Genomic DNA, 21,529 nt, shown 5'->3' with positions numbered 1-21,529 from the left:
AATCCAAGTTGACTGGAATATATTTGATTTCTGATATTGTTGGATTTTATAGTTGCCACGTTTTAGCAGGATAGACTTTTGTGCAGGCAGCATGGGTTGTTGAGAAAGATTGGAGGTTGTTCCAGACCCCCACCACTCCCCATGTAAAGAAACTTGCCTCACGCATCTCCATTAAACTTTCCCCTTCTCACCTTATAGCTATGCCCTCTAGTGTTGGACATTTTCACCCTGGGGGAGAAAGGTTCTGACTGTCGATCTATGCCTCTCATAATTTTCTATACTTCCATCGCCTCCCCTCAAAGTCCGACGTTCCAAAGAAAACAAATCAAGTCTATCGAACCTCTCCCTGTAGCTTAGACCCTCTAATCCAGGCAGCATTCTGGTACATCTCCTCTGCACCCCCTCCAAAACCTCCATCTTTCCTGTAATGGGTCAACCAAAGTCCTATAGAGCTGCATCATGACTTCCTGACTCTTGTATTCAATGCCCCTAGCAATGAAGGCAAGCATACCATATGCCCCTTAATCACCCTATCTACTTGTTCTGCCACCTTCAATGAGCTATGAACTTGGACTGCAAGATCCCTCTGCATATCAATGCCGTTAAGGGTCTTGACATTAACTGGCATAAAAACTGTATGTCATAGGTAGATTTGCATGAATGATTAAACTGCCCCTCCAAGGAATCCGATTTAAATACTGCGCAAACCTAGTGGCAGGGGAATCATTTGTCTTTCAACATTGGTTGTATATTAATCCAATGCACCTGATAGGATTCTATGCAATCAAATAGAATGCCTTTTGCACTCTTACAATGATAAACTATGGTAATTATTATTTGATGATATATAGTTTCCTCAAATAATAACGTTCTTACATTCTTAAGGCATTAGTTGTTAGTGGCCTTAGATTTGTTAAGGTAGATGCCCAGAAATAAGATGGCTTGCGTTTAGGCTTTCCTGCCCAAAATGCCAAAGTGATTTCTTTTTCCAGCTGAAACGGCACCCATTGGGAAATTGGACATAGCATTTTCACGCAATATTTACTTTGGTATATCTTATATTTTTTCAGATATCAAATACTAATCTAATGATAGCATAGTTCATGCAACGTCCAGTTCTGTTCTCACTGACACACACTGGAGCTCCATGTTGCAATTTATGACATTCATGGAACTGTCACGGTAAAACAAGGAGCACATCCTAATATTCTGTTGCTGTTTTTTGCTGCTTAATGTGGTGGTCTATTGGATGATTGGAACTGGGTAGCTTCAGGACTCAATGCAGTCTGCTCCAAAAGTCCAAGATTGTGCTACAACTATCAGTGAAGGCTTTCTGCAACATGTAGCTGCTGTGTTACATACGCAATAGGTGCATCAGTGGTGACAGAGAGACTATTTCCAGGCTTTCTTCAGAAACACTGCGCAGACCTGAAACCCTCTGATAAACAAGGTATTCACAGGTTCCGATTATCTAAGCATGATAGTGTTTGGAAAATCTTTATGCCATACAGTCATGCTAGAAATGCTCTCTGTATGCATATTGAGGCCAAATTGTCACTGAATATCATTGCCACAGGATATTTCCAAGCAACCACAGCAACTCTCTGCAATGTCTCCCAGTTTGCTGCTCTCTGCTGCATTTAAAAAGTTTCTACGCACTGTATTCATGGAGAGTTGATTTCAGTCTGGATTTACTGTTGACTGCACTCATGCCCAAAGCTGCCCACATTAATAATCTTGAGCATTTTGTTCTGAAGACAAGTGGAGCAAGAGGAATGTTCTGCAGTTAAAGCCACATTTCCATGATAATACTTCCATCCTTGGCAGGACCAAAGAATTAGACATTTTTTACTGGGACCACAGGTAATGTCTCTTCCCTGGCTGTCCCCACCTCTCCAACCACAGGAGGACACGTGCAGTACAATGGGAGGCTTACAAGCAGCAGCACTGCAGTAAATGCAACATTGACATTCCAGTGGCTGCATCAGACTGCAGATGTCTGTTGTATACATACAGGTGCTGGGATGTCAACATCCTTTACAGGATGATTTCCACTGATAATAATATGAACTTGGATGCCCAGGGCAGAAGGAGATTACAGAGAGTGGTAGAGACTGCCCTGTCTTTCATGGGTACTGACCTCCCCACCATCGACCGGATCCAAAGGATGTGCTGCTGCAAAAAGGCAGCCAGTATCATCCATGAGCCATACCACCCTGGCCACACTCTCATTTCACACCTACCATCATGAAGATATAGGAATCTGAAAATGTAACCCCCCCCCCATGTTCAAGAATAGCTTCTTCCCAGCAATCAACAGGCTCTTGAAACTACACAACGCTAACATCAATAGCGATGAACTTCTAAGGACTGTGTCTTCAGTTGCACTATAAACTTTATTTTTTACCCTATTATGGCTACCCACCCTAATGGTTATTAATTTATTGATTTTTTAAAAATGTTTGTATTTTTGCATTTATTGGGTTTTAACATTTTTTTGTGTGTTTTGTATTTATGGGCCTGTTAAGCCGCAGCAAGTTAGAATGTTATTGTTCCGTTGTAGGTATATATGACAAGTAAACACTCTTGACTCTCTTGACTCAATGAATGAATCCTTGATCCAATAACTGAAATGGCTCACTGCAACTGTTTTCAGTCACACCTTGCCCACCTTGCACAGCATGAAATGAATTTCAACTTTGCTCTGTAGGAATTCTCCCAGGAAGTAGTTGGTGGACTAGTCTCTGGCATCTGTTCTCGCCGCATGGTGCACAGGCCCTCCGCTGGTGTATCTCTTTGTGATGAGAGTTTGAATAATGCTTTGAGTGACTGTGGGAGCTCCCTCTCCTCCATCTTGTGTGCTGCTCCTGCCTGGCCAACATGGAGGGTGTGCTCCCAGGAGCTGGCACAGCACAGCAAATTGTTAGAGGCACTGTTAAAAGGACCATGGACCAACGTGATGATCCAGACCTCCTGTCAAAACTAACATAGTGGTTAAATGTGTAGGAAAGAATTGCAGATGCTGGTTTGCACAGAAGATAGGCATAAAATGTGGGAGTAACTCAATGGGATGGACATCATATCTGGAGAGAAGGATTGGGTCAAGACCCTTCTTGACACTGAGTTACTCCTGCATTTTGTGTCTATCTTCACATAGTGACTAGATTGATTATATGATTTTGTGCTCATAATGTATATATATATATATATATATATATATATATATATATATATATATAACTATCGTCCCGTCACTGCATCTCCTAGATAAATAACCCGGTTTCAACTGAGAAGTTCACTGTAGCTAGTTTCCTTTGCTCTTTAAATCAAATGTTTCTCTGGTAAATTGATCTCATTTGCTGTACAATAGATTAATTTTTACAAGTCATGTGTCTAGTCTCGCCTCAACTATTGAGATCATCATTACATACGATGTAATTTTAACAAACTTATTACAATATAGAAAGAGGCTATTCAGCCCTTCAAGTTTAGGCCAGTTCCAGCAAAACAAACCCAACATTTCAATTCCCCTTCATCTTATTTACCTGTGCCTGTCCACTTTATTATCCATCACTTGCCCACCAGCTTGCTTTTCATTCTTTTACCAGTACCTATCAGCACATCTTTGGGATGTGGAAGGGAGCAGGAACAGATAAGGAAAAAGCACGAGTCGCAGAAAGAATCTGCAAGTCTATGCAACTCCAGAAGCCAGGATGGAATCTGGATGAAAGAGCAGAGCTAATTGCTTTACTGACATGCCACCTCTTAACTTCTTCATTGTTGACAACAAAACCACCCAGTTTTCAAGCGAGATCCTGTTTGGTCGATGCAGAGAGAAAAGGAGAGTGAAGGAAAAAGTTAAATAAATTGGAGGTATTTGTTATTTCATAAGATCTGGAAGTAAGAATAGAAAGGCAGATTATTATCTGAATGGTGTCAAGTTAGGAGGAGGGGGGGTTCAACGAGATCTGGGTGTCCTAGTGCATCAGTCAATGAAAGGAAGCATGCAGGTTCAGCAGGCAGTGAAGAAAGCCAATGGAATGTTGGCCTTCGTAACAAGAGGAGTTGAGTATAGGAGCAAAGAGGTCCTTCTACAGTTGTACCGGGCCCTGGTGAGACCGCACCTGGAGTACTGTGTGCAGTTTTGGTCTCCAAATTTGAGGAAGGATATTCTTGCTATGGAGGGCGTGCAGCGTAGGTTCACTAGATTAATTCCCGGAATGGCGGGACTGTCGTATGTTGAAAGGCTGGAGCGATTGGGCTTGTATACACTGGAATTTAGAAGGATGAGGGGGGATCTTATTGAAACATATAAGATAATTAGGGGATTGGACACATTAGAGGCAGATAACATGTTCCCAATGTTGGGGGAGTCCAGAACAAGGGGCCACAGTTTGAGAATAAGGGGTAGGCCATTTAGAACGGAGATGAGGAAGAACTTTTTCAGTCAGAGGGTGGTGAAGGTGTGGAATTCTCTGCCTCAGAAGGCAGTGGAGGCCAGTTCGTTGGATGCTTTCAAGAGAGAGCTGGATAGAGCTCTTAAGGATAGCGGAGTGAGGGGGTATGGGGAGAAGGCAGGAACGGGGTACTGATTGATAGTGATCAGCCATGATCGCATTGAATGGCGGTGCTGGCTCGAAGGGCTGAATGGCCTACTCCTGCACCTATTGTCTATTGTCTATTGTCTATTGTCTATTGTGTGAGAATAAATAATTAGAGTCAAAAAAGTATTTACAATCATGGGCGTAAAGTTTAACTGGTATTAAGTAAATATAGAGTGAACACAAATGGTCAGGGCCCTAATAATCCTCAATTCTAGGAAGACCAAGAAGCTGTCAACCTACCACCAAAATGCTTTTAAAGAAACAAGCTCTTCATGAAGATAATGTACTCGAAGCACATTCCTTGAGGCCTCTTAATTGACTTCTGGATGAACTCAACTATTCCAATTTTCTATAACATCCTCAGTGCAAGTGTTTCCATTATACAGACATCTCTCTCCATCTCAACATATAAATGACGATCCCCAGGATTTGAAGATGAGTTCAAAGATGTGAAACGTCTATGATCAAAGTGCACTCCACCACTCTTAGGGTGATGCAATCACAAACTTGGAATTTTCGGCACATAGCAATTTGCATGGTAATGAATTGCATTCTCCAAGAAAGCAGTACAATTTCTGCCGTGAAACATTTGCGAATAAATTTACGAAATCTTGTTTTCATATATGCATGAAATTCTTATCTGCCATCGTCTATTCCAATTTTTACTGCCACACTTACAAGTAAATTTAAGGTGACAAAAGGCATCTTAACAGTGAAAACAGAAGCAGACTAATACTGAGCTTTAATGACTAGCCTATGTATTAACTCCCTGAACAGGGAGGTAAATAGGCAGGGGCCTTAACAAAGTTATTTGATGAAAGGGTTAGTAGAGAGTTGAAGAACAATGTTATCAGGATTTGAAACTTACAAAAGACAGAATACTTGATCACATTTAAAAAGTAACAGTATATGCACATAGAGGTATAATCTGCTAAACTATCAACTGGGCTAAGAAATGGGGTTAACCTAAACAGTTGGTATTTTGTTTGCCATTAATACAATGGATCAAATTGATTTCACTTGTGTGCTGTAAATATCTATGATTCCTTGATTCCATTAATAGCATAATGCACAACGAAGACTGGATAATAGACAGACTGCAAATGGCTACACATTCTAGTTCTTAATTCTATTGAGCATTTCCTTAGCCATCAGTTATTTCAACAGTGCTTATTTAATTTTGTAGGCTAAGCAACTCACAGTATGGTACAAATGCTTGGAGTATAGTGCTATGTGTTCCATACACTTGCACTTTGAAATTGCAACTCCAAGTATGGGGCCTATTGTCTGAAGAAAGGTCCTGACTTGAAATGCCCTTCTGCGTGTCCTCCAAAGATTCCGCCTGACCCACTGTTACTCCAGCCTGCTGCTTTTCCTTGTGTCTGAAGAACCCATCGGCATGATATAAGCAGTTTCCCACCTGTAACTGGTAGGGGCTAGTCAAGATGACATTGACTCGTGAGCTAACATGGACTTAAGTAACTCATTTGCATTTCTGGGACACTGATACCTCACTTGGGCCAGGTTAAAGCCAGAGAAATGTATTTATTTGGGGTTAATCCCTTGACAGTCATAAGGAATTTGTTCTAAATCTGTTGGGGGAAAAATAAAGGGGAAGAGCCACAAAGCTTGCAGCTAATCATTTGGTTGTCCTGTAAACAAAACCAATGGATTTATTCACAAAATGCTGGAGTAACTCAGCAGGTCAGGCAACATCTCGGGAGAGAAGGAATGGGTGACGTTTCGGGTCGAGACCCTTCTTCAGTTATTTGAACAGTGCTTATTTAACTGTTGCTCCACTGCGATTTCTCTTCGAGGTATGTCCACTTTGAAGAAGTTCTCCTCCGACCCGAAACATCACCCATTCCTTCTCTCCCGAGATGCTGCCTGACCTGCTGAGTTACTCCAGCATTTTGTGAATAAATCGATTTGTATCAGCATCTGCAGTTATTTTCTTAAACAAAACCAATGTACTGATTTCCAGATTAAATTCAATTAAATTTTGGGTGAACATATGCAGTCTTTACTTAAAAACAATCAGATGTTTTAACTATAACTCTTAACACATGATGTTGGACTGAAGTGTCTGAACTTTGCTGGAAATTCAGTGGAACCTCCTGGAATATAGCATGAATGGCTACATTTGTCTGTTTACAGAATTTCAACAGAGTTAAAGATCCCCTTGAATTAGGTCAAGGAACCATTCCATCATGAAAATTTGAAGTGATAGAACATTATTACTGGGATAACTAAATATTTTCACAGTAAATTTAGTTTTTGTATTAGCAAAAATGAAAATCAAAAGTTAATGGAAATTTTTAATAGTGAAGCATTCAATGTTATGTATAATTAAATTAAAATGTCAGATCTTTTTAAGGCATGACACGTGAAAAAGACAATCCCTGGAGTGGTGATTGTATTGAATGGTGAATGGATTTGACAGGATCACTCTGAGCCTGCAAAACATGTTAATCAAGCAATCTCCTTCTATGGTATATGGAAATATGAAATATTCATTAAAATGAAACATTCGTTAAAGTGAAAAATTGGCACATGCTAACTTCACTTGCCTGTGAAGGTGATAGTCATGGCAGATCTGCATTCCTTGGCCCCTTTATGATTTCAGGGGTGAGATATTCTATGTATCCCAGTTTCCAGCCTACTGTTGCATTCAAGACTCTGCCTAGGCTTTCAACTTGAGAGGGGAATGTATCGAATGCTCCATGAACAGAGAGGAGCATTCAGTGACAGATTTGTCTAGATATTGGACAAGCCAATGTTCCAGAGAGTGATAGATAATGCACATATGGCAATGTGGGCTCCAACTGTAACCTTGACCTGTTTCAAAACAAAAATTGAGCTTCAAAATAAACCTTAATCACCAATACTAGACACATGCAAAACATTTTCAGGTAGTTCCCAGCATCATGCCAGATCGATGGTAGGTTCTTGAAGGACAAATACTGTGCCCTGAACTCAAGGCATCTTACTTCATTGCAGGCTGCTGGAGGCACTCTAGGTGATTACAATGAGAACAATGTAATCCACTGACAGAGATTTTCACGTTTAGACTTGTTCCCTGCAGTGTACAGCTAAGAGAGTCTCGTACTTCTTCAATAATACTGCATTCTCCATATTATGAATGAATGCATAAGTTTATCGGTCAAGTATGCACACACACAAGGAATGTGCCTTGGTGCTCCGCTCGCAAGTAACAACACGATCATACAGTAAATAATTCAGAATAAAGCATAAAACATTAAAACATTAAGAATACAACATTACAGTTTAAACATGAGAGTGAAATAAACCAGAGCAAAAAGAGACTACAGACTTTTGGTTATTGAGTAGAGCCACTACTCGCGGGAAAAAAACTGTTTTTATGCCTGGCTGTGGCGGCATTGACAGTCTGGAGTCGCCTTCCAGAGGGAAGTGCTTCAAAGAGATTGTGGCCAGGGTGAGAGGGGTCAGAGATGATCTTGCCCGCTCGCTTCCTGACCTTTGCAGTGTACAGTTCGTCAATGGGGGGAAGGTTGCAGCAAACAACCTTCTCAGCTGATCGAACGATTCAGCCTCCGGATGTCGTGCTTGGTGGCTGAGCCAAACCAGACCATGATGGAGAAGGTGCGGGGAGAGGAGGAGGAAAAATGACATCAGTCGATGAAGATAAGATGTTAGGGTGTGGCTAATTGCCATGTGATTTCACTTGTTGACCCCCATTGAATGAGAACAGTGCAAAGAGAGAGTATATGAGATGTGAACCAACCTTCCCAACATTCAGACTTGGCCTGATTAGTTGGTTACTTTTACATCACACATCTTCGAGGCCATGGCCATCACCACAAGAACAAATCCTGCAACTTGACAATAAGCAGAAAAACCATCATTCAAAACTCAATTTTCAACATTTTGGGGCTACAATGGCAAAGCTGGTAGAGCTGCTGCCTCACAGTGCCAGAGACCAACGTTCAATCCTGACTTTGGGCACTGTTTGTAGAGAGTTTGCTCGTTCTCCCTATGACTGCAAGGGAACAACTGCTTCCCCACTGTTATTAGATTGCTGTAAGGTTCTATAAGCAAGGTCCCAATGTCTCAACCTACCTCTTTGCAGACCTTGCACTTTTTAAAATCTGCATTTTCTCTGTAGCTATAATGCTGTAACTCTGTAACATTATATTCTGCACTCTGGTATTTTTCTTTTTGCTCTACCTGTTGTACTTGTGCATGGCTTGAACTCGTGTATAGTATGATTAGACTGGATAGCACGTATACACAGTTGTTCACTTTATCACGACATGCATAGAAACAGAAAATGGGTGCAGAAGTAGGCCATTTGGCCCTTCGAGCCAGCACCGCCATTCACTATGATCATGGATGATCATCAAGAATCAGTACCCTGTTCCTGCTTTCTCCCCATATCCCATGCTCCCCACATGCATGACAATAATAAATAAATACCAATACTAATAAATCTAAAATGGCAATTGAAGACTGTGTTTTGTCCAAAATAAAGGTCTCAAAAACATTCTGGAAAACTCACGAAACGTAAGTTTGGTGAAAATTGTTCATCATACACGCTTGGAAATTTTATTCAGAGCAAAGGAACCCACACCCCCCATCCCTGTTAGCCACTGTGACCATTCACCACTGTCTGCCACCAATTTAAAGTGGGTGTGATGTATCTCACCTGCAAAATCCATCGGGGTGACATATTCAGGTTTAACTAGTCAGCTAAAGAATAACTCTTGACCTTTATCACACCTTAAAGCAAGGGCAGCAACATCATGGGTCACACTAACACACACATTTTTCTCAAGCTTTCACACAGATCTGGCAAAGCTCCACGTAAAATGATGAGCATGTCCATCAGTCTTTGTCTGCAGGATGGCCAAGGATAATGAAGCACTAAAAAGAGTATAAGAAAATAACTGCAGATGCTGGTACAAATCGATTTATTCACAAAATGCTGGAGTAACTCAGCAGGTCAGGCAGCATCTCGGGAGAGAAGGAATGGGTGACGTTTCAGGTCGAGACCCTTCTTCAGACTGAAACTGGAGCAGCAAAATGAAAGTCCACTGTTTGTTTGCTTTTAATGTTAAAAGAACTGAAAATGCTTGAAACAATGAAATACGATCGAATGAATTCAAAAACTTTATGTTTCCTGGAAGTTTCGTCTGCATTCTGTAGCCATTCCTCCACATGGGAACAAAAGGAAACACTGAACCTGCTTACAAGCCTTTGAAATGCAGTGGTCTGAGCAGCACTTATGACAACGTCCTGTTTTAAGATATGCATGCATGCCTCCAAGAAGCACCCATCAGAGTCACCAGGAATTAACATAACACACTGGTCAACCAGAGGAGAACCTTCAGCAAAATTCTGGTTTGCACCAAGACGCAGGACAGATGCCACAGGAGAACCTTCTTCCCTGTGGCTATCAAACTTTATAACCCCTCCCCCTTCTGTCATGGTGTTGACTGGCTCCCCTTCCTCCTTCACCACATGGTTTCCTCGATAAGACTTTTCTATCAAATGTTTCTCAGTGAAGTTGGATTTCTGGGCTGATTTGTTCTAACATTCCAAGGTTAATGTTTTTATATTTATAATTTTATTTTGCAGCAATTGTCCTGTGATGCATCCTTTTATTATTAATAATATAACAAGTGAATTACATATGATAAGTTATGGTGCAACCCAAGTTATTATACCTAGGTACAGGTATATCAGTGAAATCTCAATGTACATAAAGTGACATAATGAAAAGACATGTTTATTTTAGCAGATTCATGACATTTTGAATCATTACATCAATTGCTAAGAGAAAATGAACGTCATTTAATTTTGTGCTGATTTTAAAAGTGAACTTCTGACAAACGGAACTTCTGACAAAGCAAATAATTGGTTAGGTATTACTAATGAGAGGATCAATATGTGACATCAATTAAACTCTTTGAATAATGTTAGCTGCAGCTGTTGTTATGAAGCTAAGATTAATCATTGATGCACAGTGACATCCAATGCTTGCTTTGTAGGTAATTATGGAGAAAGTGGCATGGAAGCTTTTAAGGAGATGGCAGCTAAAGAGGGAATCTGCATTGCCCAATCCTACAAGATCTACAGCAATGCTGGAGAACAGAACTTTGATAAGCTTTTGAGGAAACTGCGCAGTCAACTACCAAAGGCGCGAGTTGTGGCTTGCTTTTGTGAAGGCATGACTATACGAGGCCTGCTGATATCTATGAGGCGACTTGGATCTGTGGGAGAGTTCCAACTGATCGGCAGGTACGTGGAACATCTCGAGCGTTATTGAATTGATGTTTACGTGTGGTTATGATAAATGTAGAGGCCATGACAAAGGAGTTTGCCAGAGTTACCATTGAGGACACTAATGTAAATAGTCTGTGGTCATAAAATTAGAAAATGAAATGTGATCCAGAGAAAATGTGAATGGATTCACCTGGGAAGGGACAAAGAGTGTTTTGTTTCTAACCCTACAATCGTGTGTATGAATTAGCTCATGTGAAATTCAGCAGAGAAATATAGACCTTACAATTGATGACACAAAATCTCTGTAAACTGAATAAACAGACATAATCTTGATGGGGAATACCTGCAAAACTAAAATAAAACAGAACCTCACTTACACTTCCAAATAACTAACGTTGCACAAAATACAGGGAGAAGGCAGGAGAATAGAGCTAAGAGGGCAAAATAGATCAGCCATGATCCAATGGCAGAGCAAACTCAATGGGCTGAATGGCCTAATTCTGTACCTATGTCTTATGATCTTATGAAATACATACAGCAGTTTGAAACCTTGGATTTTTATAATTTGCCAACATTGACCAATCTTGGTGTGCGGAGGTCTACCCAAAACTGAAAACATTGTCTAATGTAGATGAATTTACTCATTAAGATTAGCAGTAGAAAAGTGTGCTTTTCTGACTTGGTGATTGACTAGATGGAGGGGTTTCTACATTTTGGTAACTTGGGAAACTATGCACAAAAGCCAAGAAATACTTAAATGTAAAGGGGATTCTGGAATCAGCAGCCTTGACATTGTGATGGTGAGTCGGGGTGGGGGAGGATTGGCTTGGGGCAATGGGGGGAAAGGGAATTTGGAGATTCCAGGGTGTTGACATTGTAGGGGGATCACAATTTGAGGGAACTTGAGAAATTAGGTCTTGGGGAAAAAGAGTTTTAAGAAAACAGGTAGGGACAGAGATGAAGGCTGATGGTTCACGGAAAAATACTTGGTGGTGAAAATACAGCAGGGGATCAGAAGAGCTAAATGGGAAGATACCTGAACAAACTATCAGATTATAAAATGATAGCTTGTGTATTGTCAGCATCTTAAAACTCAGCAAATAATTAAAGTGAAGGTCATTCAAGCCTATATGAGGAATGTCAAGATTGTTGGAAAGGTAGAAAAAGGTAGTGACCCTACTTCAGTCTGAAGAAGGGTCTCGACCTGAAACATCACCCATTCCTTCTCTCCCGAGATGTTGCCTGACCCGCTGAGTTACTCCAGCATTTTGTGTCTACCTAGAAAATAAAGTTTATATTTTGCAAAAGTTATTATAAATAATGTTCGCCTGTGATTGTTGATGCAATGGTGAAAAGCTCAATGTTTTTATAACCACAAGAAAGCCTAAAATGGAGTATTTCTGATCACATGTACCAAAGACGGAAGGTTAAAAGAAGCCAGAGACTGTGAAATACTAATTTTAAGCACTAATTCTATTTGAGATGAGTTAGAATGATGAATTGGGTATTTATAGATGAACAAGTTATTGTCAGTTGAGGGCAAGTTGTTAGAATCCATAATTCAAATCAAATAAGTGAGCATTTGGTGCTGAAAGATATAATCTAAGAAAGCTAGCATAAATTTGTTAAAGGCAAATTGTATTTGACAAATATAATGGAACTTTTGAAGATCCAGTCGTCAAGTGTTGAAAGAAGTACAGGAGGCATTTTTTGGGGGCTTTTAGAAGCTATCCTATGAATTGTTTCACAGGAAGCATGTAACAAAGTAATAGGATATTGAATGGGATATACTATGGATACTGAAACTGAGAACTGACTGCAAACTGTCAAGAGACAAGAACTGTTTGTCTCACCAAAAATGCTGCCTTACCTGCTGAATATTTCCACATTTTTAATTTAAGATTTCCAGCATCCACAGTATTCTGTTTCTGTAAAAGGTATAGTACAAATGGCAATTCTCCAGATCATAGAGGGAATAGAGAGCATATACCACAGATGTCAATGTTTAATTCATTTTTTCCCTCAGTTTGGCTGAAATGATATGGTTATGTTCAAAATTATGATAATACTAAAGTAAGAAAAAGCTACTAAAATAAGATTTGGCATGCAACAAAGTGGAGTACTTTTTAGAGGCAATTTGTTTATAATGAGATCCACATTTGAGTACGTTGTAATATGTAACTCCTAGTCCTTTGCTATCTCAGGGTGATACTAATTGACTTTTTGATAAGATATACAGAGCCCCTGCATTCTTCTACTCCTTAGGTCTTTTCTCGGAGGTGTTTTTCAGTTGGGTAAGTAAGTGGCTGAAGAAAATTTGGAAACAGGGCCCCTCCTACATTTATATTCTGCTAATAGAGTACAAGATGGGGGAATTGAATGCCGTTCTTCTGGAATTCTAAAATTGTATTATATATGTTTTGCTCATGTTTTCTACTCTAGAAATAATGCCTATAATATGTGGCATCACATGATGGTCAAAATGGCTTTCAGCACACTGTCCTTCATCAGTCAGAGAATTGAGTACAGAAGTTGGGATGTCATGTTACAGTTGTATATGACATGGATGAGACCCATTTAGAGTATTGTGTTCAGTTTTGGTCACCATCCAATGGGAAAGATGTTGTCAAGCTGGAAATGGTGCAGAGAAGATTTACAAGGATGCTGCCAGGAATCAAGGGCCTGAGCTATAGGGAGACGTTGAGCAGGCTAGGACTTTCTTTCTTGGAGTGCCGTAAGATGCAGGGTGATCTTATAGTGGTCTATCAAATCATGAGAAAAATAGATTGGGTAAATAGAGTCTTTTGCCCAGGGTAGGGGAATCGAGAACCATACGACTTAGGTTTAAGGTGAAGGGGGAGATTTAATAGGAACCTGAGGAGTAGCGTTTTACACAAAAGGTGGTGGGTGTATGGAATGAGGAGGTAATTAAGGCACGTACTATCATAACATTTAAGAGACATTTGGCCAGGTACATGGATAAGATAGGTTTAGAGGATTATGGGCCAAGTGCGGGCAGGTGCTATATGACTCCATGCTATATGACTCTATAACATTTAAGTCAGAATATGAAATAAGTGATTGAATTTCAGACAAGTGTATGATAGCTTCAATTTTTGGGACTCACTCCGATTATATAACTGCAAAAATAATATCTGACGTGGCAGTTCTGTTCACACCGGTACTTCATCAAACTCACTCATTGTGGGTAATTATTTTATGCTGCTCTGAATTGCAAGAAACAAAATGCAAACATCAAAGGCAGTCAGGTTCAAAATATTCTCAGAAAATAATTATAAAAAAATACATATCATCCATATCCATACCTTTCCATCAAAGTTCAGCTTTTAATGCAATTTTTTTTCTAATTTTTCTAATGCAAAACTCAAGAGTCTCTTTGAGGAAATGTTTGTTGATATCAGTGGTATTAATGCTAAGTCCCAGTGGACAGTGTTAAAACAAGTGATCCTCAAGGTCAGTTAGACAACCTTCCACGACAGCAGATTACAGATCACGCAGTTTGTAAAATGACATGATAATATTCTTTCTTTCAAGTTGCCAATGTCTTAACATGTCAATCGTGTCACCATGTCAGCTGGCTAAGAGCAGCTGAAAATGCTCTTTTTCAACCGTCAAACATTTGACGCAATAACTTTCTTAGAATTTTTAAAGATGCCTATTTTTTTGACAACTCCTTGCATTTATAAAGCTTTTTTAACAAAGCGTTTCTGATGGCTTCATACCCAAGTACCAACGTTTAATGACACAAATATTTTGATATCTATCTACATGATAATAACCATCAGTCAGTATTTATAGTGCCCTCAATGTAGCTTTAGTTTTAAAGTTACAGCATGAACAGGCTTTTTGGCCAACCATGTCCATGCCAACCATTGATCACCCATTCACACTAGTTCTATGTTATCCCACTTTCTCATCTACTCTCCACACACTCGTCAATTTACAGAGGGTCAATTAACCTACAAATCCGCACATCTTTGGTATGTGGGAGGGATGTGGAGCACCCAGAGGAAACCCTCGGGGTCACAGGGAGAATGTGTAAACTCCAAGCAGACAGCGCTCAAGGCTGGGATCAAACCCGGGTCCCTGGCGCAGTGAGGCAGCATTGCTACCAGCTGTGCCACGGTAGCCAAACATTCCCTCTGCATTTCCAGAGCAGAGTTAACAAATAACATCGGATACTGAGCCATACAATGAGATACTGAATCAGGTCCAGAGAAGGTTGGTCAAAGAGGTAGGAATTAGGCGGGAAATGAGAAAGGACAATACATAGAACATGGAAAACCATAGCATAGGAAAAGGCCTTCAGCACACAGTGTTTGTACCAGACATGATGTTCAATAAAACTAATCTCCACTGCCTGAGTGTGATCCATATTTCTCCGTACCTTGCATATTCATGCGTCTTATCTAAAAGCCTCCGAAATGTCACTATTGTGTCCGCTTCTATCACCAGCCATGGCAGTGCATTCCAGGCACTCAATACTCTCTGTATACATAGACCTGCCTTGCATATCCCTTTAAACGTTCCGTCTCTGATCTTAAAGCTATGCCCTCTTGTATTTGACATTTATACCCTGGGGGAAAAGGTTCTGACTGTACATCAATGCCTCACATAATTTTATAAAATTGTTTCGGGTCTTCCTTCATCCTCTGATGGCCCAGAGAAAACAATCTAATTCTGTCCAACCTCACCTTGTAGCCAACACGTTCTAACCCATGCAGCATCCCAGTAAGGTTGAGAGGTTTGGTGAAGAATTCCAGAGGTAATGTCAGATGATGATACAGAGACAGAAAAGGCTGGTTTGAGAATGGTGTGTTGATGTAGTCAGAATCTAATCTTGGGAGCAAGTATAACTGTAAGATTGCAAACATTCTGATTCAGTTTCAACTGCCAGTGTTGTTTGCAGTAAATGGCTAGAGAACAGAATATGTGATAAAAATTATACTGAAAATACCACTGATATATTTTGTACACACATCTTTTTTGTTTGATGCTGATTTGCGTTCTGTAGTCTGAAGAAACACATGCATTTTCTTTTCTGAATTCACCTTGAATTTTCAAACAGAATTGTTTTGTTTAATAACAATAACATCCCAATTCTATACTTGCATACTTGGTGTTGTAATCAATCACTTACCAACAGATCAATTTAATTAGGGTGGCACAGCTGGCAAAGTTGCTGCCTAACAGCGCCAGAGACCCGAGTTCAATCCTGACCTCGAGTGCTGTCTGTGTGGAGTTTGTACATTCTCACTGTGACCATGTGGGTTTCCTTCGGGTACTCAGGTTTCCTCCCACATTCCAAAGATGTGCAGGTTTGTAGGTTAAATGGCTTCTGTAAATTGTCCCGAGTGTAGGATAGAACTATTGTACGGGTGATCGTTGGTCGGCTCGGAGTAGGTGGTCCGAAGAGCCTGTTTCTACCCTGTATCTCTCAGCTAAACTATTAATATTCTCCTTTGCTAATCTTTTAACATTATAACTTACATTGCTGTTGTGCAGGTTCACAAACATATAAAACAAAGTGCAATATATAAAGTTTGGGTAGTACACGATATTAAAATAATTTTGGATATTATATAGTATGGTTTAATTTCGAGATACAGCTTCGGCCTACTGAGACCGCACTGACCAGCGATCCCACAGATTAACACTACCCTACACACAAACTAGAGACAATTTATATTGATACCAAGCCAATTAACCTACAAACCTGTACGTGTTTGGAGTGTGTGAGGAAACTAAAGATCTCGGAGAAAACCCACACGATCGAGGGGAGAACGTACAAACTCTGTCCAGATAAGCACCCATAGTCAGAATCGAACCTGGGTCTCTGGCGCTGTAAGGTTGTAGCTCTACCACTACTGCACCGTTCCGCCCTTTATTGTCTTTAATTATGAATGCTGGTAAACTGAAAATATCTTGTGAGTGTGAATACTGCAATAAGGTAAGTAAAATTATCCATTAATCAGAAAAAAAATTACCATCTGGACAATAGTACCAGCAATCAGAATTTCAAAACTAGTGCATACACTTTGAGATCATTTTTACTCCAAACTTCTTTTGTCTTCTTTAAATATTATTGGCAGGCAGATAAATGGTTATAAATTCAACATGTACTTGACTTGATAGCAGGCTCTCAATCTGACTACTGATAGATTTTTTCCATGCACAATGAATGAATAAACTGCTTAGAATGCAAATATTACAGAGTTCAATTGACTATAGTTCCTTATCACTGCATCCAAGACATGTGGATATTTTAAGCTTCAGAAAATCCTGATACCTGGAAAACCAAATGCAATGTTTAATATCAGATATTTTCTTCACTTGATTTTCTTTGTTTTAATATTGGATTAATAACAATTAGTTTGTAGAGATACAGCGTGGAAACAGGCCCTTTGGTCCACCAAGCCAATGCTGACCATCAATTACCCGTTCACACTAGCACTATATTATCCCAATTTTACATGCTACACATGAGGAACAATTTACAGATGCCAACTAACCTACAAACCTGCATGTCTTTGGAATGTGGGAGGTAATCCTGGAAGAAAACAGGCGGTCACAGGGAAAGAGTGCTAACTTCACACAGGCAGCACCATGAGGCTGTAGCTGCAGTGCCCTTATTATTTCAAGTATTTTTTACACTGTTCTTAGTCTTTGACTACAGCTCCTTCATTTTACCCCTAAATAACGTAATCTTAATTTTAAGATTACATCAACTTCATCAGGGATCTTCTATTGAAAGTTTTTTTTTTTCCTATTTACATTTTATAACTTCTTTATTGTTTTAAACTCTGTGATTTGATCATCCTTTATTGTTCATCACCAACATCTGACTTCCAAAGTTTCGCTCTGCTGGTTACCGGTGTTATCCCTGGAAACCGATCACTGGCATAACTCGACTTCAGGGATAAGATAATTGCTTTCAACAAGTACGCACAAATTGGCAAATCCTATTGCTATTCAAAGCTATCAATCTTCATGAAACTGCTTTGAAGTAATTTGTTTGTGAGAGCTGTTTGGTGCCATGAACAAAGCTCGGCCTGGGAAATGACATATGACTACTTATTGAAGCTGCGTATCCAATTCAAGGTTCATTGACAGACTTGAATGTTGACTGTGTTGACTGCGTTCAGTCTGTACAGGAATCAACGTCATACCACCACGACATGCTAAGAGGGAATTAACAGCTTAATTCAACATTGTCAGTTGTATCAACAATACTACAGTGCTATTGCCAAAAATTAGCATCTAAAATCTGTATATATTTAAAACATGATGTCCAAGTACTTAGTTGAATGTCAGACTTGGACAGTATTTTTTCTATCTTGGCAGGTCTACGGTTTTGAATGCAGGTCATTGAATAGATTATATCTGGTTGTTCCCTATCATCTATATCTGACCCTGTTTTCTAAGCACTCATGCAAATGTTTATTTGTCAGCGACGTTTATTATTGTCTAAAATGTCAGAGTTATGCAAATAATTCTGCTTGCTGGAAGATTTGAAGTTGTTAATAAGGATGCGATTAGTTTTCAGTTTGGTCGTTATGCCATAGAGTCAGACAGCATGGAATAGGCTCTTCAGCTCAATTTGACCATACGGACCTAGATGCCCGATCTAAACTAGCCCCATTTGCCTGTATTTGGCCCATATCCCTCTTAATCATTCCTATCAGATACCTGTCTAACTGTTTTTTAAATGCTGTTAGTGAACCTGCCTTAACTTCCTTCTCTAGCAGTTCATATTATATACCCACCATCCTCTGAGTGAAAATGTTGCGTCTCAGGTTCCTATTGAATCTTTCCCCTCTCACCTTAAACCTGTCCTCTAGTCCTTGATTCTCCCATCCTGGGTTAATGCCTCTTGGATCTTGGTGGAATCAGTCTGTTGCTGAACGTGCTCCTCGGGTTGACCAGTGTGTCATGGAGGGGGTGAGCTGTATTGTCTCATATCATATCATATCATATCATATATATACAGCCGGAAACAGGCCTTTTCGGCCCTCCAAGTCCGTGCCGCCCAACGATCCCCGTACATTAACATTATCCTACACCCACTAGGGACAATTTTTACATTTACCCAGCCAATTAACCTACATACCTGTACGTCTCGATCAATTCTCCTCATATTTAATAAACCTCTAGAAGATCACATAGAACTTAGAACAATACGGCGCAAGAACAGGCCCTTCCGCCCACACTGTGCTGAACATGATGCCAAGACCATCTCTTATCTGTTTGTGAATAATCCTATCCTTCCATTTCCTGTGTATCTAGATGCCTATTCAAAAGTCTTTAACATATCTGCCTCAGCGCATTCCAGGTATTCAGTGGAATCGATGATGTCAGGTCAATCAGTTTCAGCATGCCTCCTGGTTTCAATGGAACAGCAAATATTAGCAAAGTGCAATGAGCAGCATGAATCAATATCAGCTGATTTATGCAGCTACCCAAAATTAAATTTACCCATGATGTGTCTATTGTAATGTGCAGCATACTCTGAGTGCCAATATTAAAGGAATCAAACATCGAATTTCTAATTAGTTGAACTACATTATGCTGGATTGCACTGCCTCCATGAACTTATTTAAATGGACAACATCCCCGAGGTAATCCTCATCGCAGTTCATCACACTTGGTCCAAACTCTCCTTCCCACCATCCTCTGCAATTTAAAACCCTCTTTTATCTCCCTTTCCAAGTTCTGATGAATGAGCTAGAATGTTAACTCTGTTCTACTTCTGTGGATGCTGCCTGACTTGCTGAGTGTTGCCAGTATTTTATTTCCTGCATCTGCAGCTTCTTTTTGATTTCCACAGATTGTATTTCATCTGGCCCATGACTTGCAGTAGTCCTGCACTCGATTGCCATTGCTGCGCCGCCTTTTAGTGTGTGGGTTAAATCACCTGCAGCTTAACATTGACAAGACTAAGGAGTTAGTGGTGGACTTTAGGAGGAGAGGAACATCCCTGTCCCCTGTCTCCATTAAGGGTGTGGATGTGCAGTTTACCATGGAGCACAACTATCCTGGAGTTTACCTGGACAGTAAACTGGACTGGTCCAGGAACACTGAGGCACTGTATAAGAATGGACAGAGCCGTCTGTACTTCTCTGAGAAGGTTCCTTTCTTTCAACATCTGCAGTAAGGTGCTGCAGATGCTCTATCAATCAATGGTATCAGGGCCAAAGCCACGGACACCAACAGAATTAACAGGTTCATCAGGAAGGCTGACTCCATCCCGGGGGTGAGGTTGGATTCACTGGAGGTGGTCTTGGAGGGGAGGATGCTCCTCAAACTGCGAAGCATCTTAGACAATACAGCTCACCCCCTCCATGACACACTGGTGAGCACCTTCAGCATCAGACTGGTTCCACCAAGGTGCAGCACAGAAAGCTGCAGAAGATCCTGTTTCCCTGTGGCTATCATACTGCATAACCCCTCCCCCTTCTGTCGTGGTGTAGACTGACTACCCTCCCCTGTCCCCCACCCCCACCCCCCCCCCCGCCCCCTTCCTCCCCAATCTTTGCACATCCCGAATCCTGGACTTTCCACTCGTCACTTTAATTTCATGTTTCATGTATCTTGTTGTGTTTTATGACTGTTGGCAGACCAATTTCCCTCCTGGGATAAATAAAGTTCTATTGTATGGTATCATATCGTATCTACTAAACTGGAGGCCTAACTGCCACATCCACCCATGCAGCAGTACAGTCTGCAAGATGCAGCAAGGCCTTGGGGTCCATCTTGTGGCCCCAGATCACCCTGAGGGCAATAGTTGTTGCCATTGAAGATCTTTTTCAGATGTTTATGTGTCTTTGATAATTAAAGGTATTTGACTACAGTTGATATGGTTTCAAATATTTTAATTTTGAAAAATGCAGTTAAGGTAAACTTATTTTTTTTCTTTCATTATTGTTATATTTTTTTTAGTTAATTTATATCTGGTAAGTGGTAAATTGTTTTTTAATGAAATGTTTTAAATCCTTTTTTGCCATTTAATTTTTTTAAATTTTAATGGTTTAAAAAACCCTATTTATTTAAAAAGCAATTTACATGATATAAATTAATTTTTAAAAATACAACATTAATGAAAGAAGAAAAAAAAATTACCTTATCAATCCATATTGGTGATATGCATATCAATCCACATTGGTGACTCCATCTGAATAAATGGTGCATTTAAATACCAGACTTTACTATTAGAAAGTTACTGGGCCAATGTATCTGGCTCTCAGCTCGGCATGGCAAAGTTGTTCCCCTGCACAGTGACAAGTCCAGCAGTGGAGCAGGCAGTCGGAGGTTCTGACACCTGACGTGACTTCTAGCACATTCCTGATTACTATGCTGTGCAGAGGAGGTTAGGTTGACCTTTGAAGAGCACCTGGCTGGCTGATCTTTTCTGAACCATAAGGCAAAGGTACATATGTTCTACCTCAATCTTTTTATTTCCTTTAGCTCCTTCTTACGTAGCATGGATTTGAGATTTACTTTCTACTCAGAGAATTTTAAATGTCAGAAGTGATTTCTCCCCTCTAGATCTTAGCTAACATATTTTCATTACGTTCAAAGCCTCCAGTCAATTGAAGCTGTTCTTGCCTCCTTTGCTGCCTTTCCACAGTTCCATTCAC

At 40.2% G+C, this 21,529-nt stretch overlaps 1 protein-coding gene across 6 annotated transcripts in view; it reads left to right on the top strand.

The window, feature by feature from the left end:
- grm5b (glutamate receptor, metabotropic 5b) overlaps window positions 1-21,529 on the top strand; it is a 382,791-nt gene that overhangs the window by 111,763 nt on the left and 249,499 nt on the right. For all 6 annotated transcript variants that reach the window (XM_078402687.1, XM_078402690.1, XM_078402684.1 and 3 more), the window contains exon 3: window positions 10,637-10,886. In XM_078402687.1, coding sequence (XP_078258813.1) covers window positions 10,637-10,886 — 250 coding nt within the window. The remainder of the gene's footprint in view (window positions 1-10,636; window positions 10,887-21,529) is intronic.

The sequence above is a fragment of the Rhinoraja longicauda genome, chromosome 7 (assembly GCF_053455715.1).
Source record: "Rhinoraja longicauda isolate Sanriku21f chromosome 7, sRhiLon1.1, whole genome shotgun sequence".
NCBI lineage: Eukaryota > Metazoa > Chordata > Chondrichthyes > Rajiformes > Arhynchobatidae > Rhinoraja > Rhinoraja longicauda.
Note: the sequence above shows the minus strand (reverse complement) of the source record. Positions and strands in the feature narration are given on the sequence as shown.